Genomic DNA, 23,738 nt, shown 5'->3' on the forward strand with positions numbered 1-23,738 from the left:
TTTGCTGGCAAGGCGGGAAGGATGCGCGCGGGAGGGGCGGCTCGTGCGGTGGAGCGGCTGCACACGCATTTTGTGTTGCGGGACTGGGCTGGAGCACACAGGTGACGGGCACGCGGACGAGATGGCGGAACTTGACGGTATCTCAGCAGAGGGGTGCTGGTGCAAGGAGGCGGGTGGTCGGGGGCTGCACGTGCAGGTAGGGGAGAGTTTGCCGATAGTCCGAGATACGCCGGCACGCGGCAGAGGCGACGGGATGGTGTTACGGAATACCTGCGCGCCCAGCGTATGCGTGGACGTATTTTTGGCGCGGTTTGGCAGACAAAGCACAGATCGTGTTACAGGATCTGTAAAGACCTGTTGCATTCTGTAACAGTAAATCCTCCACTCGTGTTCCAGGGTGTTTCACCGCGGCGGGACGAAACGTGCCACGTGCACCACCAGGCGCGGGACAGCGGAGGCGTTTGCTTGAGGAGGAACGAGCGCAGTCGTCGACGCCCACGTGTTTACCGGGAGAGACGGACAGGAGCGTGCCTCTGTTGAGATTAATAGTGTTGTGAAGGTGCTAAACGTGGGATAGGCGGCATTATGGGATGTGCTTTTGTTTAATGGGAAATTAATGATACAGTTGCACATGCATAATTGGGGTATATTTATACCTATGGACCGTTCACGTCCGTGTAAAGCGATGACGAGTTTCCCGGCGGAGGGCCGCAGCAGGGAGCGGCGTGCGGTGCTAGGTGTGGGGTAAGCGGGAGGAACGGAGAACACGGAGATGCCGCGTATCCCTGGGGCGCAGGTCGTTCTGTAGGTACCAACAGTCGGGAGAGGCAGAGGCCTTGCATCGCAGGCCCAGCACGTGCGGCGGGGAGGCAACGAAGTCACCGTGGGCTCCCCACGCACGCGCTGGCGGTGACCGCGCTGCGGGGCGTCACGGGACGGGGACGGATGGCCTCGGAGGGGCCCTGCGGGCGCGCGGGATGGGGCGTCGCGGGCCCCAGCCCGGGCGCGTGCGTGAGGGCGAAAATGCGCCGCAGAGGCCGCACGGCCCTCTCGGGGCGCGGGACGGGGAAGGGGAGCGAGCGGGGGGCTCGGCCCCGCCGGCGGGGGCCCCGCGCCTCCGGCCGGGGGAGGGTGGTGCCCGCTGCGGGCCGCCTGGGCCCTGTGTCAGCGGGCGGGCGGCGCGCAGGGGCCGGGCGATGCCAGAGCGCTGCGGGCTGCGCGGCTGGCCCCGTGCCCCGCGGGGCCTCGGCGGCGGCGCGGCGGGCAGGTGGGGCGGGCGGGGCGGGGCGGGCGCCGGGGTGGGCTGGGGGGCGGCGGCGGAGCCCCGCGGGCGGCGGCGTGAGGGGGTGCCCGGCCGGCCGGTGGCTCCCGGCGACTATTATGGGATGCCTGCCTGGGCGGGGGGGAGGGGGGTGGCTATTATGGGATGTGCGCCCGGGGTGTGACTATTATGGGCTGTTCCGGGGGGTTACTCCAGGGTGCCCCCCCCCCCTCCCCCCGCGGTCTCCCGGCAGGGGGGACGTGCCTATTATGGGATGGCAGGCCGGGCGGCGCGCGTGCGGGCGAGGGGCCGCGCGGCGGGGGGCGCCCTGCCCCGGCGCGGGGTCCCGGGCGGGGGGCGGGGGGGGGGTGTGAGTATTATGGGATGCCGGAGAGAAGGGGTGCGAGCGTGGGGAGTATTATGGGATGTTTCTCCGGGGGGGGGGACGGGACACACACACGTATTATGGGATGTTGCCGGCGGGAGGGGTTATTATTATGGGATGCCGGGCCGGGCAGTGAGTGGGAAGTTCTGAGGGGAGGGCGAGTATTATGGGATGTCTCGGGGGGGGGGGGTTGCCGGGGAGACGGAGGCGGGGCCTGTTGCCGGGGTCCCGGGGCATATTATGGGATGGAGGCGGGAGCGGGGCGGGGCCTGGCCGGGTTTTTTCCCCTTTAAGAGGCGGTGCCGGGGCCGGAGCCATTTTCCCTTCAGCGGCAGCAGCGGCGGCGAGAGGCGAGCCGGGGTCTGGAGCCGGGTGAGGAGCCGGGCGGGGAGGAGGGCGGGCAGGGCCTTCCGCCGCCTCCCGGGGCGTCCCTGCCGGCGGGCGCCCCTCTCCGCCGGGCGCCCCGTCGGCCCCCGGCCGCAGCTTCCCCCCGGGGCCGCGCCGTCCCCCTGCCCGGGCGGCCGCAGGACGTTCCCCCCCCCTCCCCCACCCGGCATGGCGAGCGGCCGCCCCGCCGGTCCCAGCAGCCCCGGCCGGCGCCCGCCGCTCGGCCCCCGCCCCGGCGCCCGTCCCTGGGGAGAGGCGGCCCCTCGCCGCATGCGAGCCGGACTTCCCCGGCCCCGCCCCGCGCCCCCGCCCGGGAGACCGTGCCCCGCCGAGACGCTGCCCCCCCCCCACCCCCCGCCCCCTCCCGCCGCCCCCGCCCTGCGCCGCGCAGCCCCGCTCCGGGCGGGGGCGCGGGTGCGGCGGGCAGCGGAGCGGGGCTGCCGGCGCCGCCGAGCCTGCCCTGCCTTTTGTGTGGGGCCGGCGGCGCAGGAGGAGGAGGAGGAGGAGGGCGACGCGGGCCTGCCCCTCCGGCCGCGGCGGTGTCAGCCCGGGGCCGGCGCGCCAAGTTGGGGCGGGCGAGCCGGGGGCTGCCGGCAGCGCCAGTCCCGCCGCTGTCCGCCGTACCGGGCCCCGCAGACCGCCTGCGCCCGGCCGCGCTCGCTGGCGGCGTCCTGGCTGGCCCGGGGTCTCCTTTGGAAGCCCGGCTGCCGTCCCTGCCTCGCCTGGGGTGCAAATAACCGAGGGCACCCGGCTGCGGAGGATGGGAGAATTTTCCTATAGGACAGCTGTTTTGGCTTCCCCGCCAGAGATGAGTTGCTGACTCAGTTTAATACCTAGTATCTTCAAAGCCTGCTTCATCGCAACTCTAAGCTGATACTTGCTGCCGGTGTTTCTATTATCCATAGGCTCCAAATCCAGTAAAGTTGCTGTCTAAGCTTTCTCAGGGATCCTCTTGGTAGCACTATTGCTCGGGAAAACAGAGTTCAGGTCTGCTATAACTTTTTCTTTTTCTTTTCGATGAAGTGCTGGCTTGACTGGCAAGAAGACGACACCCTGTATAAGCCCAGGCCTCCCCCAGTTCGGAGGACATGGCATCGGGCATTGGATCTCCGTCACCGTGCTCAGGGGGCAGCGATGATGATGAGATGGAGATCCTGTTGAACAATGCTATCCCCCAGCATCCAGGTATGGAGAGCCTGCAGGGCATGCATGTGAGATGGGGGTAATGCTGGTCTCAAGCTGAATATGTGAAATACATCGTGTGCTGGGGAATGTCTTCTTTTTTTTTTTTTTTTTTGCTACGAGTCACACATATGTTTTTGATTTTGATAGCGGAGCCCTAGGGTTACTTCAAAGTGTGAGGCTCGCAGCTTTGTGTCAGGTGGAGCTGACTTTGTTCCAAGCTGTTGCAGGTTGTTGGGGCCATGCTTTGAGGAGGTGCAAGGAGGAGTGGAGGCAGAGCGTCCAATTCTGATGGGCTACCCAAATGCCTGAGAGTTTCATATTTCGTGAATGGGGAGGGGGAAGGGGGGGCAGTATGTGAGAGGGCAGGGTGCCTGGCTTGCTTTCATCTGGGAACTCAGACCGGCTGACGTCCAGAGCAAACTGCCCTGGGCTGTTGCGTGACCCACTTTCATTCATCACCACACCCAATTATTGAGGTTTCTTGTGGTTCTCTCCCCGTGCTGCTTGCTCACCTTTGCTTTTCTTGTAGTCTTTGTACCTTGCCTTTTCCCTTGGGTTTGCATCCTCATCATCAACACGAGACTTGAGTTAGAGCCCTGGGTACTCTTCTGTTTTGGGTTTTTTGTTGTTGCTGCTGTTGTGGTTGATGACTTACTCTGTGGACCTACATCTGGATTCTCCGCTTCCTTGTGAAAAGCGATAATGTATATCCTGATGTGCTGGACTGTAAGACAAGTTTGAGGTTTTCCTAGTAACTCATGCTAGGGTGTTGTAGTGTCATATAAAAGGGATGTTGCAACTGGAAAGTCAAAATGGTGCTGTGTGCTTTTTAGGTTTTTGTTTGTTTGGCATTTTTTCTTAAGCTTTGACTCTAGGGTTTTCTGGCACCTCTGAAATCTTAGGCAGAAGGGGACTGTCAGTAAGCCTTGTAAAGAAAACCTTGGCGAAGAAAAATCTTAAAATCCCTGCAGACTGGAGAGCTTTAGGTAATGCGTTGGAACGGATGGGACACTAGAGGCTCTAAATCAGAACTTGGGGGAGAAGAAGAGGTGGGATACCTGAAGGACCTGGTGTTGCAGGACTGTGGGATTGAAGAGGCATCCATTGGTTGGGAATGTGGCAGGGGCCAGGTGCAGGGACCCCAGGTTCTGAGAGCTCAACCTCTGCCGTTTCACCCCTGGCTGCGGTAGCTCCTCTGACCTGTGGCTTCCTCTATCCTGCCCAGCTCCTGTGGTCAGGAGGCCATTTTCCCTTGGAGGGAGAAGGAGTGACTCTGGCTGTGTGCGGTGGGCGGGGCGGCGGGGGAGGGCGGGTGGCCGGGCTGCTCCCGGAGCCTGCCACAAAGGGAAGGGCTGTCTGGATGCCCCTGTGCCTCGGGCGGGGGGCAGGCAGGGAAGGGGGGCACACAGATGGGAGCGTGGGGTGTCGGGGAGCTGGCATGTGATCCTCTGGTCAGGCAACGAGCTTGCTAGCTGTTGGCACAGAGGAAAGGGGTTGGGGGAAGGTTGTGTCAAATCTGGATCAGAATAGAGTTGCTGAGTAACAACTTTCCTATGGAGGAGGACAAGTAGTGGCTTACTGGCCTGTATTTTGCATGTGGCTGTAGGGTGCTCTGTACTGCTGAAGAGGCTGGCTAGTTGTGGGTGTCTCTCCTGGAGACCCATGGGCTGAAACAGTATTCTAGTCAGGTTCTCAAACATATTCACTGTTTTGTCTCCTTTAGATGTGGCCTTCTGTTCTGTGCTCTTTCATTTTCTCATTGGGTTACAGCAAACTTCTGGTCCCCATGATCCAAGGGCAGCTCTGCTTGGAGAAGGAATATTGTGGAAATAGGTGGTGTTGGGGGGAGGGGGAAAAGCCATGTACAGTGGTAACCTATGATTGCCTAGTATCTGTTGTGAACAGTAACAGAGTAAGCAGTTGTAAACACTTCTATGTTTGTAAATATGTAGCAAGTAGACAAACTGAGTGATCTCTGTAAAAAGTGGGCTATGCTGTAGTGCACGGGTGGGGTTTGAGTGGGACATGTTGCCTCTTCCCCTCCAGAGCCTGAAGAAGAGCCAGAAGAAGAGCTTCTGTCAGAGGCTGAGACGCCCAAAATCAAGAAGAAGAAGAAGCCCAAGAAACTAAAGGAACCCAAAGTGCCCAAGCTCAGCAAGCGTCAGAAGAAGGAGGTAAGGAAAAGGATGCCTAAGGTTGCACTCTAAAATACAGATATATGGAGTGAGGGTGCTTACTGTTGTTGGCCTATGACAGCAATCCTTTCTACAAACCCTCTAGAGCCTGGGGAAGAGTGTGGTGTTTAGTGCTTATCCAGGGTATTTTCTCACAGCTGCCTGATCTTCTCTCTCCCTCCCTCCCCAGCTGGGGGACAGCTCTGGTGAGGGGAATGAGTTTGTGGAGGAAGAAGAGGAGGTTCTGCGCTCTGACAGTGAGGGCAGTGACTACACTCCTGGGAAGAAGAAAAAGAAGAAATTAGGGCCCAAGAAGGAAAAGAAAAACAAAGCCAAGCGCAAGGAGGAGGAGGAAGAAGAGGAAGAAGATGATGACTCAAAGGTGAGAAGCTGCCCTGCTGACTGACTCCTTGTTCCTCATTCCCATGTATCTCTTTTTGGGGATCATTGTGCTCTCCATTTGTGATGGCACATGGAGTTGGGGCTGTTCAGTCATCTCTTCCTCCACTGATCCTGCTTGATTTGACCATTTTCCCACCTTGCATTCCTTCCCCTCTTCTGCCTTAAACACACCTAGAATGTATGTTGAATCCAAAGACTTTTCTCACTTCCACTGATGTTCTATTGAGCCTGTGTCCTATGGCAGTGATAAATGGATGAGGGTGGGGGGGGGATCTCCTGGTCCTGACCCATTGGGTCATCTGTGGATGTGTGAAGTTCTGCTCTTTCCTAGAGCAGAACTTGGAGCTTTTTCTCAGAGTTGCTGCGATTCTCTTTGCACAGGAGCCGAAGTCGTCTGCTCAGCTCCTGGAAGATTGGGGCATGGAGGATATTGATCATATCTTCACAGAGGAGGATTACCGCACTCTCACCAACTACAAAGCTTTCAGCCAGTTTGTCAGGTGAACTGCAAGCCTGCACTTGGAAGGACTCTGGAGCAAAAAAAGAGATGGGACAAGGACTAGGTTCCTTGTTTTCGGAACCTCAGGGCACATTGAGACTCTAGCATCCTACCTAGAGCAAAAACTGAAGCAACAGTAAAATAATTGATGCACATCTTTTTTGTTTTCAGTGATCGAGGTGCTGCAAGTTCCCAGTCCTTTTTCTTCCCTAGTATGCTAAAGTCCCATTTCACTTTTCCAAGCCCCTGAGCATTTGCATCCTCCACACAGTGTGAAGGATGGGAGTGGAGAGATTCATTGGCTGTTGAGATCAGAGATTAGAAAGGAATGTAGTTTGAGATAGGTGCTGATGGGGGTGGTGGTAGGGAGGAATAATGATCTAGATTTCAGGGTGGTTTGGTAACTCTTCCTTCCTTAACTATACGCAGGCCACTTATTGCAGCCAAGAACCCTAAAATAGCAGTGTCGAAGATGATGATGGTACTGGGAGCCAAATGGAGGGAGTTTAGCACAAACAACCCCTTCAAGGGAAGTTCAGGTGCATCTGTGGCAGCTGCTGCAGCTGCAGCTGTTGCAGTAGTGGAGAGTATGGTGACAAATGTGGATGCTGTCCTGCCGCAGCCCCCTGTAGATGTGCCACTCAGGAAAGCCAAGACAAAGGAGGGCAAAGGTGAGATGAAGGATCTGGCAAGAGGGAAGAGGGTGAGTGGTGTCAAGGCAGTAGTCCTTCTGACTCACAGGCTCCTCTGTTCCCAGGACCCAATGCTCGGCGGAAGCCAAAGGCCAGTCCTCGTATTCCTGATATCAAGAAACCTAAAACAAAGAAAGTGGCACCTTTGAAAATCAAACTGGGAGGATTTGGTTCCAAGCGTAAAAGATCATCGGTAAGTGATGCTCCTTCCTTGACCTTCTGAGGAGGAGGTAATGATGTGCTAGAAATGCTGGGATGCGTGTCTGATTGCAGCCCCCAGCATGCGTGCCTGAGTAGCATAGCTTTTTTTCTTACCCACCTCAGAGTGAAGATGATGATCTGGATGTGGAATCAGACTTCGATGATGCAAGCATCAACAGCTACTCTGTTTCAGATGGATCCACAAGCCGTAGTAGCCGCAGTCGCAAAAAACTCAAAGCTGGGAAAAAGAAAAAGAAAGGTACCGATGCTTGCTCTCAGTTGGAGACAGAAGCGCAGCTAAATGTGTAGAAGGATTAGAGGAATGTCTGTGCAGAATTTGGATATTTAAGAGCATACTTGAGGGAGGAGAATTGTTCGTGAAGGAAGAACCTGATATTATTTTTAATAAGAAAAAGGTTTTCAGGAGTTCTGTCTCACCTTGGTAGGGGAACAGGCACAGTGCTGCGTTTTCCTGGCCCCCGCTACACCTTTAATTTCATGGGTGGAAGGAGGCACAGAGGGGCTCGTTTTACTCCTGTTCCAGCTCCTGCTCCCTGCCCTGTTTACTTACATAGATAGAGCAAGGGTTTTGGATTCTGGATCTCTGTATTACTACGTAGGCTGTTAGGAGAGTACCCTCCCTTGCTGTTGGAAGCCTGTACCTGTGTCTTGTACTGCTGTAACTCCTCACCACCCTCTGCAGGTGAGGAGGACTCCACAGTGGCTGTGGATGGCTATGAGACTGATCACCAGGACTACTGTGAGGTGTGCCAGCAGGGAGGAGAAATTATACTGTGTGATACCTGCCCTCGTGCCTACCACATGGTTTGCCTGGACCCAGACATGGAGAAAGCCCCAGAGGGCAAATGGAGCTGCCCACACTGTGTGAGTACTGGATTCCCTCAAGCTGTACAAGAGATGATGCAGGGGGACATCAAGTGACTTGGGGCTGCTCTTTTGCGGTAATAAAATAATCACAAATGTGTGACACTGGTTTTCTGATTTCCCTCTCCTATAGGAAAAAGAGGGCATTCAGTGGGAAGCAAAGGAGGATAACTCTGAAGGTGAGGAAATCCTGGAGGATGTTGTGGGGGATGCTGAGGAAGAGGATGACCACCATATGGAGTTCTGTAGAGTCTGCAAGGACGGAGGAGAGCTGCTGTGCTGTGATGCCTGTCCTTCATCCTATCACATCCACTGTCTGAATCCCCCATTGCCAGAGATTCCCAACGGAGAGTGGCTGTGCCCTCGCTGCACTGTGAGTTTCTGCTAGTATTGTTCTCCTGTTGGTACAAGAGATGATCAATCTAATCCCTTTGGATCATCATATTTTCCTGGAAGTGCTTAGTCCTCCAAAGACTATCTCCTCTCTCACTTGTGTCACAAAACATCAAGGTCTGGCTTTGTGTGGCTGGATTGCGCCTTTCTCCAGACAGCAGGAAGGACAGGGTTACAGCCATTGAGTCTTGTTTTCGGGTCCAGGATGACAAGGCTCAATTTTCTTGGATCCTGCATGAATGTGGAAGCAGGAGAATGAGTGCAAGCAAATTCAGTGCTTAAAAAAATGTTAAACTGATGCTGAGCCAAACAGGTTTTTTCGCACTGCAAGCTCTGTAATGCCAAGCCCTTTCTTAGTAGATGGTTGGGAGAAATGTCACACTTTTCCAGGAAGTTCTTGAAATGAAGTATCATAAATGGTGTTAGGTGCTTCCATTAGGTGATAAGGACAACTTGCACTGGAGTTGTAGTTGGATTGGCTAGGCTCGTCAAGCCTAGCAATTTCTGTATTTCATGTAGAATCTCTGAATTGATGTGGCCCTGGGGAGACAACTAAATTGAGATACTGAATTCAGTTTGGGGTTTGTCAGTTCTAGGAAAAAAAAAAAAAAGAAAAACTGGAGAAAGCTCAAAGAAATGCTGGAGATAAGAGGATGAAAGCTTCCAAGTCCAAAAAGCAAATTCCATCTGCGTATTAAAGCTATAACTAAGGAAGAGAACTGTGACTCTGTATGTTTCTACTGCTCAGCACTTGCATGTGAGAGTATGTACATTCTGATGTAACAAGCTCTGTTTAATTTTTCAGTGCCCAGCTTTGAAAGGAAAGGTGCAGAAGATCTTGATCTGGAAATGGGGTCAGCCCCCAGTTGGCCCCCCACCACCACGTCCACCTGATGCAGACCCTAATGCTCCTCCCCCTAAGCCTCTGGAGGGTCGGCCTGAAAGGCAGTTCTTTGTCAAATGGCAGGGCATGTCCTACTGGCACTGCTCTTGGGTGTCAGAGTTGCAGGTGAGCTGAGGACTCTAACCATGTCATAAGGAGGGATAGCTGGGGGGAGATATTTTGGATAGTTGGGGGGAAAACACCTACTAACTGCTTCTGTGCTGACTCCAGCTGGAGCTGCACTGCCAGGTCATGTTTCGTAACTACCAACGCAAAAATGACATGGATGAGCCACCCTCAGGGGACTTTGGAGGAGAAGAGGAGAAAAGCCGAAAGAGAAAAAACAAGGACCCCAAATATGCTGAGATGGAGGAGCGCTTCTATCGATATGGGATCAAGCCTGAGTGGATGATGATCCACAGGATCCTTAATCATAGGTAGGGGAAGGTAGCAAAGAGGATTTTCAACAAAGACCTTATGCAGGGCTAAGGGAGAGTGGATGAGCTAAACTGCAGCATGATGGGGGGAAACAGTGGGAGTTCTTTTGTTGGTATGATAAACATTATTCTTCTGTTTCTGTTGCTTCACTAAGAGATCCTTTCCTTCTCTCCCATTTGAGTGGATTGGGTGAATACTGGCATTTCACTGTGCTTAAGACTTACTGGTTTCTTCCGCAGTGTGGATAAGAAGGGGAATGTCCACTATTTGATTAAATGGAGAGACCTACCCTATGACCAGGCATCCTGGGAAAGCGAAGATGTGGATATCCAAGATTATGACCTCTACAAGCAAGCCTACTGGAATCACAGGTAAGAGAAGTATTAGAGGTTGTGTTCCTTTCCCTTCCCTCGAGAGAAAATACTGGAGTATGTCAGCCCCTAGCACTGGCTATTTAATGTATGGAGATAGCCAAGAAACATTTTCTTGTTTACTCCTTATTCCTTTGGGCAGGGACCTTGTAGGCCTCCACCAGTTCATGAAGGTTCCAGCCCTGTTCTCTTTAGCCTATTTGAGTTGGTGATCACCTTCCTATTCTTTGCAATAGCTTTCCCTTGATCTGTTACAAAAGCCATTAAACTTGTATGTTCTTGGGACTGTCTCTGCATAGGGAGCTGATGAGAGGTGAAGAGGGCAGGCCGGGTAAGAAGTTAAAGAAAGTGAAGATGCGGAAACTGGAGAGGCCCCCTGAGACTCCCACGGTAGATGTAAGTTACTGTTTATTGTTTAGGAGCCATCTGATATAGCTGCTTATTTTGGGGAGGGAGACAGGTAAATATGAAACTGAAGAGTGAAGAGCATATGGTTTATACTTCCTTCCTGGCCCAAAGAACGAGCGGGTTATAGAGCCTTCAGACAAAGGCCCTCCTTCTCCATTGGGTGAGACACTGGCTGGCTCTTGGTGAAAGGGTTTTACAAAAAAAAAAAAAAAAAAAAAAAAAGCTGTTGGGTGGATACCTCTGGCCATTTGGGATTTTTATCTGGTGTTAGTCTGGCAGTCATTCATGAAGTCTCATCTGTACTAGGGAATATATAGGTGACTGGGAAAGGAGTCTTGGTAGCTGTCTAGCTTAAGGTAAAGGATCTCAACTCTTCTTTCTTTCCACTGTAGCCAACAGTGAAATATGACCGGCAACCAGAGTACCTCGATGTAACAGGGGGGACCTTGCATCCATACCAACTGGAAGGACTGAACTGGCTGCGCTTCTCTTGGGCCCAGGGCACAGATACAATCTTGGCTGACGAAATGGGTCTGGGAAAGACTGTGCAGACAGCTGTGTTCCTATATTCCTTATACAAAGAGGTGAGAGCTGGGATATCACTACCCAGGGAGATTCTGCCTGTGTTAGTGGTTGTGTTCATCTAATGCTCTTACTGACTTTATTCATAGGGCCACTCAAAGGGTCCCTTTTTGGTGAGTGCCCCCCTGTCCACAATTATCAACTGGGAACGAGAATTTGAGATGTGGGCCCCAGATATGTATGTAGTCACCTACGTCGGGGACAAAGACAGCCGGGCCATCATCCGTGAGAATGAGTTCACTTTTGAGGATAATGCCATACGTGGAGGCAAAAAAGCATCCAGAATGAAGGTACAGAACTCCGCTGTAATGCAAGCCTGAACTGAAAGAAGAGATGCACTAGATTGGCTTTCAGCAGCCGAGATTCAGATACTCTAATGTCCCTGGGAACTGATTATACTCGTGGTTTCCAAGGGCAAATAACCACAAATTTATGACTAGTGGGCATTTAGACTCCTGCTCTAGACTGGTTAAACACTGCTACTACTCTGAACTAATTCAGTACTGGAAAAAGAGAGTTGAGAGTTGACTAAGGTAACGCTGACTGTAGGCGAGCCCCTCTATCTCTTCTACTTAATCTGTGAAGTTGTGCATCACTTCTACTGATCTAAGTCAATGTCAGAATTGCCATTGTATGAAAAAGACAAACACAAAAAAAAGTGTGAACTCTTTAATGTTTCTGAGGAACTGGCTGACAGTGAGGCCATACCTAGATATCTGAGAAATAGCATTCTGTGCACAGAGAGGAAGGAAAAGCCTGATATAGGTGGCTAGTTTTTGTAGAACTTTAGTCTTCCTAGTAAAAGCAAGATGGGAGCTAAAGCTTTTCCAGTGGCAGAGATAGACAGAACTCCTTTGCTTCCCTTGAAATTGAACTGCGTTAAGTACTAACGGTAATTTAAAGTTCCACAATAAACTACTTATCTTTTTAAGTCTTAGCTCTTTGATGAGCCACTCTTCTCCAAATTTCATTTCCCTAACATGACTCTATTCGCTGCTTATTTGTTAAACTTCTGTTACAACATTTGGCAACTGTCCAGAAGTAGCAGGCATTGAGGGGGCTGAGGAGACTTATATGTGTTAAGGGAGTAATAGGGGATTAAAAACCTAGAATGGTTTGGGTAGCATTTTGAATCTTGTGACAGGAAACTGTGGGTGTGAAAAGTTTTTGATGTACTGTTTGACCAGGGCTTATCAGAATAACTTGATGGAGAAACACTGCATCTACTTTGTCCTGGGGCATTCCCCTATCCTTTTACCATATTCATTCCTTTCCTTTGCAGAAGGAGGCTGCTGTGAAGTTCCACGTGCTTCTCACCTCCTATGAACTGATCACAATCGATATGGCCATACTAGGCTCTATTGACTGGGCCTGTCTCATTGTGGATGAAGCTCACAGACTGAAGAACAATCAGTCTAAGGTACAGAGAAGCATAGGTGGTTTATAGGCATGGCATATCTTGCAGGGGGGAGTGGGCAAGAGAGTGTTGAGAAGATTAGATAGCTGCTCCTAAGCACCTAAGTTTGTCTGCCAACTCTTAGTCATTTGTTCAATAGTAAATTTGATGTGGTGTTTAAAAAAAAAAAAAAAAACCAAAAAAAAACCAAAACCCAGACTTAATTTGGATATTGATTATCATTGGCAACAACTTCACTTGTATAGGCATCACTGGTTAAAACAGCTTTCTCTGGGTGAATAGGCAATTGGTGTACACTGGAAAACAGGAAAAACCTGGATGATGTTGTTGCTCTCAAATACAAACTGACTTCTCTGAAAGCAGATCATATATCTGCACCTCTGTTCTGGAAAGGTTTACCATACTGAGCATAAAACAAGCTGCATGAGCACAATTATCCTGCTTCCAGAGTAGGCTTGCTCTCTGCATTCGTCTAGCTTTGTAGCAGAACTGATTAGATGTTATAGAAATGAGAGAGGTGGGCAGAAGTGTTCAAAAATGCCTGGGTAGGTGCTGAAAGCCATACAGCTGCTTTTATATGAGGCTGCACCTTAATTGAGTTTGTTTGAATTCAGTAGACTTGACTGTACTTTCCTAATCCAGCCCCTCCCTAAGTCCTTGTGCCTTAATTCTCGTATTGATTTGTCTGTCTTCAGCTGGGTAGTGCTCACTATGCTAAAAACAATTGTTACTGGAAATCTGGTTTTATAGGTTTTTGGAGACTGTAAGACAAAATTGCCTCTTGATTTGTGTCTTTTTTTTTTTCCTGTTTAAATGGCTTTAGCTTTTTGGATCTTGGTATGAGGCATCTTTCTGAGACATCACAGCTGTGCTTGCAGTCCGGTTTCCAGATCTTTTTATTGTAGGCACTAAGACCGGATGCCATTCTATGCCTAGCATTGAAATTATTGGAAGTAGTAATGAATGCTTACTATTAATATTCATTAACTGAAAGAGGCTGTAAAGGCTCAAGGTTACGCTATGACTAATAGTTACAATTGGTTATCCTCCAAGACTGTTAAATCTACATTTTTCTAGAGCAGTTTCCTGTCCCAGAAGGACAGCTGCAGGTGTCTGGCTGCAAGACGGGTCAGACGCGTCTTGAAAGATTGTGGTTATCTACCAAAGTTTTGCAGATGTAATCAGTAACTCCCGTGTTTGATTTCAAAATTAGAATGTTTATTGACTATAACTATGTAGAAGGATAAATCCCTGTGGAGGCCACTACAAGGATCCTTCTGGTGTGATAACCAAAACATAAGTGGTGGTTGGTTTCTCTTCTTTGGGTTTTTTTTTTTTTTTTTGCTATCTAATACAAGCTACTTTCATTAAGTTTGACTTCGTATCATGCTAAGTGTAAAATAAGCAAAGAAATGGCCAAGCTTGTAAATAAATTACTGCTTTATTGTCAATTTGTGTTGGTGAACATGGTACACTTGTGCTTTTCAGTTCAGTACTTTAATTGCTCGCTACCTCTGTCTGGAATTACTTCATTGTTGTGAAAACCAGCACAAACTACCTTGAAGACACATTGGCAAACCCTTAGCTCTTTTTCTCCTCTGCTTGTTCAGAGCTCTGGAACATTGCCAGGATTTATATGAATAGGAAGAGTGACTTAGTTATTCTAGAATTCTCAAGGCAGAGTAGTTGTAAGAATGCGGAACACTAATTTAGCAAGAAAAAAATACATAGACTAGCAGTCTGGAAATGATTGGTGGTCTGAAGGAGCTTGTAACTTAGAAGAGCAAAGGAAACCTACCAGCACCTGATGGCTTGTAGATTTGCTGTGGTCGTGTTTTAGCTATGCAGACCAATGATCCAAATGAGATCAGTCTAGTGACCCTGACTGGAATGTGAACTACTTGGAGCTCTTGTCCAAACAGTTGATGTGATCTAAATTGAACCCTAGCTTGTTGTCAACTTTTTTTTTAATCCTATGTCCTATGAGAAATTATTTTCTGTAGAACTATGACTTAATAAGCCTTTGACATGTTTGTGTGCTTTGTTTTCCCCCCACCCACCACTTCTTCTCTGCTCTCTACTTCCCAGTTCTTCCGTGTGCTGAATGGTTACTCACTCCAGCACAAGCTGCTGCTTACAGGAACTCCCCTGCAGAACAACCTGGAAGAACTGTTCCACCTGCTGAACTTCCTGACGCCAGAGAGATTCCAGTATGTCTTGCAGTGCAAGTCAGCCTGCCTGTCTTGTCACTCCTATCCCCTTCCTTGTTTTTTTTTTCCTCTTTTTGCTTTGTGGCTTTTGCTGAGTATCTGTTTCTCTGCAGTAACTTGGAGGGCTTCCTAGAAGAGTTTGCAGATATTGCCAAGGAAGATCAGATCAAGAAGCTGCATGACATGCTGGGCCCACATATGCTGAGGCGTCTCAAAGCTGATGTTTTCAAGAATATGCCATCTAAGACTGAACTCATTGTCAGAGTGGAGTTGAGCCCCATGCAGAAGTGAGTGTGAGGATGAAGAAAGTGCCTGCTGTTGAACTACTGTTGTTCTGCTCTACTGTTTCAAAGAGGATGCTGAAACAGCCTCATCCTCACTATAAGGCTTTCTTCACAGTGGATAGGAGGAAGATTTCCTGTTGCCACTGTAGCAGAGGGAGGACTAATCCTGTGCTCTGATGTAAGGGATAAAGAGATAGTGAATGCCACTGGCAGAGCCTAGGTACCTGGCAGGTAGTGCCAGGAGCTGTGCAGAGTTTAGCAAGAGAGTATGTTAGTCATTCTCATGGGGGGTGTCTGAGTTGGATTTGTTTTTCTTTTCAGGAAATACTATAAATACATTTTGACAAGAAACTTTGAGGCACTGAATGCACGGGGTGGTGGTAACCAAGTCTCCTTGCTCAATGTTGTGATGGATCTGAAGAAGTGCTGTAACCACCCCTACCTCTTTCCTGTGGCTGCTATGGTATGTCCAGTCACTTATTCTGTATAAGCAAATTCCCTGCTGGCTGTTATCAGGGAGCCAGTTAGCTGCCTAGCAAAGCGTGGAGGGGTTCCCTGTCCTCTCTTTCTGATTCTATGTTTTTTCATGCTGTCTTTATGTAGACCCAACATGCTGGAAGGCCTTTCCTTTTCCAGTATCTTTGTGTGACAGGTAGGAGCTATCTTGTGATTCGTGCAAGATGGTGAAGACAGTGAGTGTAGTGATTAGGTCAGTAAGAAAGAGGAGGGCATCTAGGAGTCAAAATGGCAAGCAAAGAGGCACAGGGTAGCACTGATGTTTCATGTAACTAGTGCTACACATTGTGGTTGTGCTAAATGACCAGATGTGAGTCAGCATCTGATGAACACAGCTAGGAACTAAGACCAAGCTACATCCCTTTTCTTCCCCCATTCTCTTTCTTTTCTCTTTTTCTCAGGAAGCTCCAAAAATGCCAAATGGCATGTATGATGGTAGTGCTCTTATTCGAGCCTCTGGAAAGCTGTTGCTGCTCCAGAAGATGTTAAAGAACCTTAAGGAAGGAGGTCACAGGGTGCTCATATTCTCTCAGGTATATGGGGAAAAACCTTAAGGCTGGGAATTCTTTTTCTGAGAAAGGAGCCTGTTTGATCTGGTATCCCTTTGTCCCTCACTCTTTTGTGGTGGTATGTTTCTGATATGCAGATGACTAAAATGTTGGACCTTCTAGAAGACTTTTTGGAACATGAAGGGTACAAATACGAGCGGATTGATGGAGGAATCACAGGGAACATGCGTCAGGAAGCTATTGATCGCTTCAATGGTATGGAGTCTCCTACTACTTTTTTGTTTTGTCAGAATTAAAACTGTTGCCTTGTATGTGCTTAGTGGTCAATGTGGGGTTGTCAAGGCCCAAGTCTTCCATTGCTCCCCTGGAATCTTAAATTAGTAGTGATTGCCCCTTAGGTGATGTGGGTCAGATAGAAATTCTTGTCTGAGTAATGCACTCTCCCTTGATTACTTTTGTTCTCTCCTTTTATCTAAGCTCCTGGTGCTCAGCAGTTCTGCTTTCTGCTTTCAACTCGAGCTGGGGGTCTTGGTATTAACTTGGCCACAGCAGATACTGTGATTATCTATGATTCAGACTGGAACCCCCACAATGATATCCAGGTGAGTCTGAGTGAGACCACTCACTATGGAGTAATCCTGAGGAAGAGGGGAAATGAGGTCATCAGGAACAGTGAAGGAATGTGAGACTTCCACTCTAGAAATATGCAAAATTAGGTCAGTGAGGATGGGTAGAGATGGGAAGTGAAATAGTGGAGGGTTCTTCCAGGGCCCAGCCTTCACTAATGTTAAGAGCCAACATGAAGGCAGCTGGGAAACTTGTGGAGGTAGGTGGGGTGTATCAGACTACTTGTGTAGCTCTAGACTGTTTTGAGCACATCTCTTTTCTAGGCCTTCAGTCGTGCACACAGAATTGGACAGAACAAGAAAGTGATGATATACCGCTTTGTGACAAGGGCCTCAGTGGAGGAGCGTATCACTCAGGTGGCCAAGAAGAAAATGATGTTAACTCATCTGGTAGTGAGACCAGGGCTGGGCTCCAAGACAGGCTCCATGTCCAAACAGGAACTTGATGACATTCTCAAATTTGGCACTGAAGAGCTCTTCAAGGATGAGGCTACTGAGGGGGGTGAGTGCCTGGGAGTAGAACTGAAGGAGGTGGGGAGGTCTGGCTCCTTATTTAGTGAGCAACTGTAGGCACAGTGCTGATTATAGCTCTACAGAGAGGTCTAGGGTGGCATTCCCTTTCCTAGTCCCTTGAGATCCACACAGCAACTGTGCCTGTGCTCTTCCCTTAGGGGATAACAAAGAAGGTGAGGACAGCAGTGTCATCCACTATGATGACAAAGCAATTGAGCGTCTGTTGGATCGGAACCAGGATGAAACAGAAGACACAGAACTTCAGGGCATGAACGAGTATCTCAGCTCCTTCAAGGTGGCCCAGTATGTGGTTCGTGAAGAGGAGATGGGGGTGAGTATGAGGGGGATGTCAGCTAGTATATTCTGCTGAATGATGTAGGATCAATTAAGGAAATGGAGCTCTGATGCTTTTAAGGGCAAGCAGGCATATATCTGTTCAGGCACGTTGGGATTTTGAGCGTAGGGCTCTAAATTTGTTGCCTCTCTGTGGCAGGAGGAAGAGGAGGTTGAACGGGAGATCATTAAGCAGGAGGAGTCAGTGGATCCTGATTACTGGGAGAAACTGCTGCGTCACCATTATGAACAGCAACAGGAGGATCTGGCCAGGAATCTGGGCAAGGGCAAACGTATTCGCAAGCAAGTTAACTACAATGATGGCTCACAGGAGGATAGAGGTACAAATCCACAGGAACCTGAGGGAGAAATGGGTGTAAGTATATATTGCTGGGAAGTAACGGAGTAGCGTCTCAGGCTCACGTGCTGTTTTTCTTTCAGACTGGCAGGATGACCAGTCAGATAATCAGTCAGACTATTCAGTTGCTTCTGAAGAAGGAGATGAGGACTTTGATGAGAGGTCTGAAGGTAAGTTCTGGTGAAGCCAGAGTTCCTGGGGCACTTTCTCTGAGTGTGGGAACAGCTGGGACTTGATTTGGGTGATTTATACACTTTGTGGTGCTGTTCTGCAAGGGAAATATTCACACAACAATATGCTGTGCATTGTCTCTCCTCCTTAGCTGCATTTCTCTCTTCAGCAGCTCGTCGGCCTAGCCGCAAAGGCCTGAGAAATGATAAGGATAAGCCTCTACCTCCCTTACTTGCCCGTGTGGGAGGGAACATTGAGGTAAGTAGTACCATGGTAGGCGTTTGCATCCCAGCTGCTTCTGTATAGCTCTTGCTATATCTCTCTGTCTTCTCCTCCATTCTAGGTCTTGGGTTTCAATGCCCGCCAGCGGAAAGCCTTTCTCAATGCTATCATGCGCTATGGAATGCCACCTCAGGATGCCTTCACCACTCAGTGGCTTGTTCGGGACCTCCGTGGCAAGTCAGAGAAAGAGTTCAAGTGAGTCTGCATTAGGCAGGGATGGAAGACTGGCAACATCTAGTCCCTTTGGGGAAGAATGAGAATTGGGCCTTTTCTGGCCTTTCCTTAGAGACTACATTTCCTTGATGTATTAGTTGATTCTTTGTGGGGGAATGACGTATAAGCTGGGAGAGACTAGGGGGCTCTTCCTGGTTCTCTTCCTTGGACTCAATTCATCAGTCACCAAAAGCAAATGCTTTTATAGGAGTAGCATGGCCATGCAAGCATGTAATGAACACTCTCCCAGAGTCCTTCTTGGGCTTATGGTTGTTTCTGGCTCAACGCTCTAAGTCAGCTGTCTGTCCTTTATCTATGTAGTAATTCTGTCAGGAAATTCTCCCTTGAAGGAGCGTGGAACCCCAGAACTTGTGTTACTATGGGTTAAGAGTCTTGGGGTGATTGCCCTTATGTGTTGGAAGGGGTCTGATATGCATGTCTCCAGCTAGCCCAGTTTGTAGTCTAATTGCTTGTCTCTTAACTGCTCCAGGGCCTATGTCTCGTTGTTCATGCGCCATTTATGTGAACCTGGAGCTGATGGCGCAGAGACCTTTGCAGATGGGGTCCCACGGGAAGGTCTTTCTCGACAGCATGTCCTTACTCGCATTGGGGTCATGTCACTTATACGTAAAAAGGTAGGTGCCTAGCAGAGCAATGTAGCCTTTGCTCTCCATACAATTTGTAGTCACTGGGGTCCTGAGCTAGTGAGTTACGTCTCCTTTCACACCTATTTTTGTTGTGTGCTGAGTGGTCTGTCTCTTCTGGTTTGAGGATGAGCTTTGTATGACTCCTCCAGTGATATGTCTTTCTCTGCCTCTCATGCAGGTACAGGAATTTGAGCATGTGAATGGCCGTTGGAGTATGCCAGAACTGGCAGAGATAGAGGAGAACAAGAAACTTTCACAGCCAAGTTCACCCTCTCCCAAAACTCCAACTCCTTCAACACCAGGGGATACGCAGCCGAATACGCCTGCCCCTGTCCCTCCACCTGGTGAGAGCTCCCCTCTTGTGCAGTCCTGTGTCCTGACCTCATCCTGGCCGTTCCCCTCACCGGAGCTGTGGTGGTGGGGTCTGGGGGCGGACACAGATCAACTTACCTCTCGTGTTAGGAGGGCTGCCAAAGATACGTGCAAGCTCTTAAAGGCAAGAGAGGACACTAGCTTTCCTTGGATGTGCTGACATCAGTGAGAAGAGAAGCTCAGTGTTTGCAGTGGGCAGGAAAGGGGGGTTATCTCGAGTGATGTTGGTCCCATTTTGATGGGCCTAATCTCTGGGAGCAAAGGAGATGTGTGCTTGGTAACAGCGAGGGGAAGACCTAACTGATGGCTTCTCTTCTTTTGTCTGCTATGCTGCTCTGGGGTGGGGAATACACAGAAGAAGGAGTAAAAGCAGAAGAAGGAGCCAGTGCTAAGGAGCAAGGAGAGTCATCTGAACCAGAGAAAGAGCTCAGTGCCTCTGCTACTGAAACAGAGGTCCCTATGGAGGTGAGTGCTGGGTTACTTGTTTGCCGCGTGCAATTGCCAATGTCCCTACTTCTGTCCCCTCTGTGTCGTTCAGCTGCTGAGACAGAGGTGAGTTCTTGGAACGATATTTAAAGATAATTCTCAGGTTCTCAGAACTGGCCTGATGGGTTTGTGCATCTTTGCTTTCCACGCTGCTGCGACTGTCTTCTGTTTCCATGCACTGCTTTACCTCGCTTCTCATTGATTTCTGTCCTCAGCAGTGTGCCCAGCCTGTGGAGACACCGCCACAGGAAGCAAAATCCCCGGTGAACCCCACAGAAGCAGATGAAAAAAAAGTAGAGGAACTGGAGGTGAAGGAAAGACCAGATGAGCCAATGGAAGTAGAAAGCAAAGGTATCTCTAGGGAGGCTGTTTAATACCTTGAACAGCAATAAAACCCCCTCCCCTTCAAATACTGTTTTCCTAAAGCTGCATCTTCTTTGCTTCAGCCCTTCATCCTAAAGAAACAGGTGTTAATGTAGACAATCAGTGGGGCTGTTTCAGGACCCTGAACAGGTAGTTAGGGAACAGTATTAGGTTTCACAGGCTGAAGAACAAAATGTTGGACTTGCCACGTTGCCCTATATCTCATGTCCCCCTTCTCTCCTGCAGCTGATGTGGAGAAAGTGGAAGACAGAGCACCTATTGAGAATCCCCCTGAACCTCCTATAATCACTCTGGATGAGAAAGGTGAGTCGTGATAATTCCATCCTCTTTCTTAACCCCTCTCCCGCAAGGACTCCTTGTGAGTCCAACTTGCAGTGATATCTGCCATGTTCTAATAATTTCCTGTGTGTACAGATGAGAAAAAGGATGATGATAAGAGAGATCTGGTGATGCTGCAGAATGGAGAGATGCTGAAAGAGTCAGTAGATGAAAGGCATAAGAAGGCAGTAAAGCAGCGCTTCATGTTCAACATAGCAGATGGTGGCTTCACTGGTATGAGAAATCTTTATATGCGTGCACTGGCTTATATGCCCATGCTTGTGAAATAACTTCAGCTGTTCTTGTGTCTCTTGCCTTTCCAGAACTACACTCCCTGTGGCAGAATGAAGAGCGGGCTGCAACTGTCACAAAGAAGACCTATGAGATCTGGCACCGGCGTCATGACTACTGGCTCCTTGCTGGGATTATCAAGTATCCTTACCCTGACGGACCAGTTCTCTCCCCTTGTACATAAACTGTCACGATGAAGGTGACTGTCCTGGGTCTGACTGGAGTGCATTAAATGAGAGCGCGCTTTATCTTCTTTTACATGGTGGGAGGGAGGAGTTTCCTGCCAGCATAATTAAGACTTAGCAGGACATAGTTCTCATTCCTTTTCCTTGGCTCCTGTTCCTCCTCTCTCTGCACCCCCTTTCCCCACCCCCTCTAGAGAACTGTTATCTGCCTGGGCTGTGTATTCCCTTGTTCTCACTGCCTTTGTTTGCCTGAGCTCATCCCATCTCAGTCATGGCTATGCCCGTTGGCAGGATATTCAGAATGATCCACGTTACGCCATCCTCAATGAACCCTTCAAGGGTGAGATGAACAGGGGTAACTTCCTGGAAATAAAGAATAAGTTCTTGGCAAGGAGATTTAAGGTAAGGATTTCTCTTTAGTGTGATAGGTGCCTTTTAGCCAGCTGGACCTGTAAGAACAAGAGCTTGCTGTTCTGAGTTTCTGCTACGAAAGTGAAGGCTTCTGCAGTGCCTTTCATTTTAGGGGAGAAAAAAAAGCAGTATTTCTCAGGATCATGCGGTAGCTCCATGGTAGGAGCTCCCTTTACTCCAGCAATGGTATTGGGGAGCTCAGTTCAGTGCGCTCTCTCCAAATGTTTACTGAACAACTGGTATGCAGGAGGCTTAAGGTTCAAGTGGCTGTTTTCATCACAGCTTCTGCTTGGTGTGCTGCAACCCACTCAATGTGCCTAAGCAGAATTTAGAAACACTGTATGGATTGGTGAAAGGGTTGCCTTCAGTCTCTGCCTCAGCCTATTTGGGAGTGATCATAGCTTAGCTGTGGGAGTGATTTAAGACCAACCCAAATAAAGGCCATGTAGTTCTCAGTCTTGAGGCAAAACATTAATTCAATGTAGTCTGGCTGATCAGTTCTGCACTAGCAGGATTCAGATTGATTTCTCCAAATGTCGCTGACATGCTTAACAGTTTTTAGGTTCTTCCTCTAAAGTAGCATGGGATACTTCTCAGGTTCAAAGAGAAAGCCCCTTTGCTCCTAAAATAACAAACAACTTGGTCTTTAAAAAGAATCTGAGGAGGAATGAGCATCCTAGAGGATTTATGGTAGTCTTCTATTAAAGTAGATGTAGCCTGGTTTTCTTGAGTACCTGGCCTAGCTTAATGGAGCCCTTAATTGTATTGGGCTCTTTAGGCTTTACTCAGTATAAACAGAAGCTGGTGAAAGGAGTTTCAGCTGCAGAATCTCACCTGATGAGGTATTGGAGAACTGGATCAGGAGAGACCAGGGATGTGAACAGGCTGCTTTTCAGACAACTGCCAAAAGACTTTCCTCATTACTGCCCCATCTTGCAGCTCCTGGAGCAAGCACTGGTGATTGAGGAGCAGCTGCGGCGAGCTGCCTATCTGAACATGTCGGAAGACCCATCTCACCCATCCATGGCTCTGAACACACGTTTCGCAGAGGTGGAATGCCTGGCTGAGAGCCACCAGCACCTATCCAAGGAGTCAATGGCCGGGAACAAACCAGCCAATGCCGTGCTGCACAAAGGTAATGCGTGTTAAACGAGGGTGGGATTAGGTGTTCAGCATTGCTGTCCCCTCTGGTCTTCTCCCTGTAGGGTGCCCCTTTCCCCTCTGAACAGATGTCCCTTTCTCTTCCAGTTCTGAAGCAGCTGGAGGAGCTTTTGAGTGACATGAAGGCAGATGTGACTCGTTTGCCTGCCACCATTGCCCGTATCCCACCCGTGGCAGTGCGCCTCCAGATGTCCGAGCGCAACATCCTCAGCCGGCTGGCTAACCGCAGCAGTGAGCCCCCTCCACCGCCGCCTCCCCAACAAGTACGTACCCCCTCTGGTCAGTAAGCAGAGTTGCCTCGGGGGGGGAGTGGGGGCTCTGTGGGGAAACTGCCCTGGTAACCCAGGCTGCCTTGCCTAGCCACTGAGCCTCAGATCACCTTCTCTCGCCCTACAGGTGGCCCAGCAGCAGTGAGTCCCTGGCCTGGTGCTGTTGACCTTTCGGCCAAGCTGAAGTGACCCCCCCACCCCACCCCTTCACACTCTACCCCTCTGCCTGACATTCCTGATTGGGTGCTGTTTCCCTCCATGGAAGCTGCTGCGCAGGTCTCTGGGAGGAGAAGAAACTCCTTCCTCTGCAGCCAGCCCCGTTGGAGCAAGGAGTGTGCTTATGAGAGAGGGGGACGTATGATGGACTCTGTATATAGTGACTGGAGGCCGCAGCGCCATGTCTGTTACACGGAGAACCTGGCTGCATTGCTCGCTGCCTCCGCCTGGAATTCCGGTTTTTCGGTTTTAATTTTATTTTGAGTTTGTTTACCGAGATGAGTGCGCAGGCAAGACCAAGCAAAAGCCAGGACAGAGACAAAGCTACCTCCATCAAGATCCTTTTTAATACAAAAACTGACCGGACTTGTCCACTAATAAACAGCTTGAAGACAAAAACAAAAAATCAAAAAACAGAGC

At 49.8% G+C, this 23,738-nt stretch overlaps 1 protein-coding gene and 1 non-coding gene across 2 annotated transcripts; both read left to right on the plus strand.

Annotated features, from left to right (window-relative positions):
* Positions 1–1,990: 1,990 nt before the first annotated feature.
* CHD4 (chromodomain helicase DNA binding protein 4) lies at positions 1,991–23,265 on the plus strand. The gene is made up of 40 exons (XM_075719240.1): positions 1,991–2,018; positions 3,057–3,218; positions 5,265–5,392; positions 5,583–5,774; positions 6,176–6,294; positions 6,723–6,964; positions 7,051–7,178; positions 7,310–7,445; positions 7,890–8,071; positions 8,205–8,444; positions 9,270–9,473; positions 9,579–9,784; positions 10,025–10,156; positions 10,456–10,552; positions 10,957–11,148; positions 11,236–11,436; positions 12,429–12,566; positions 14,652–14,773; positions 14,887–15,060; positions 15,379–15,520; positions 15,975–16,106; positions 16,220–16,337; positions 16,560–16,684; positions 16,973–17,210; positions 17,380–17,552; positions 17,715–17,895; positions 17,996–18,082; positions 18,253–18,341; positions 18,427–18,560; positions 19,069–19,213; positions 19,404–19,569; positions 19,953–20,062; positions 20,299–20,434; positions 20,693–20,770; positions 20,882–21,019; positions 21,109–21,217; positions 21,531–21,663; positions 22,612–22,807; positions 22,921–23,096; positions 23,230–23,265. The coding sequence occupies exons 2-40, from the start codon at positions 3,122–3,124 to the stop codon at positions 23,245–23,247; spliced, it is 5,754 nt and encodes a 1,917-aa protein (XP_075575355.1). The 5' UTR covers positions 1,991–2,018; positions 3,057–3,121; the 3' UTR covers positions 23,248–23,265.
* LOC142597223 (small Cajal body-specific RNA 11) lies at positions 19,597–19,736 on the plus strand. Its single transcript, XR_012832040.1, has one exon.
* Positions 23,266–23,738: the final 473 nt, after the last annotated feature.

The sequence above is a fragment of the Pelecanus crispus genome, chromosome 1 (assembly GCF_030463565.1).
Source record: "Pelecanus crispus isolate bPelCri1 chromosome 1, bPelCri1.pri, whole genome shotgun sequence".
Taxonomy (NCBI): Eukaryota; Metazoa; Chordata; class Aves; order Pelecaniformes; family Pelecanidae; genus Pelecanus; species Pelecanus crispus.

Bases quoted from the DNA above. Each gene is read 5' to 3' on its own strand.
- CHD4 (XM_075719240.1), top strand. From the start codon at position 3,122: ATGGCATCGGGCATTGGATCTCCGTCACCGTGCTCAGGGGGCAGCGAT. The intron at 6,295-6,722 runs GTGAACTGCAAG...AACTATACGCAG, and splicing joins GCTTTCAGCCAGTTTGTCAG to GCCACTTATTGCAGCCAAGA. The intron at 21,020-21,108 runs GTATGAGAAATC...TTGCCTTTCCAG, and splicing joins AGCAGATGGTGGCTTCACTG to AACTACACTCCCTGTGGCAG.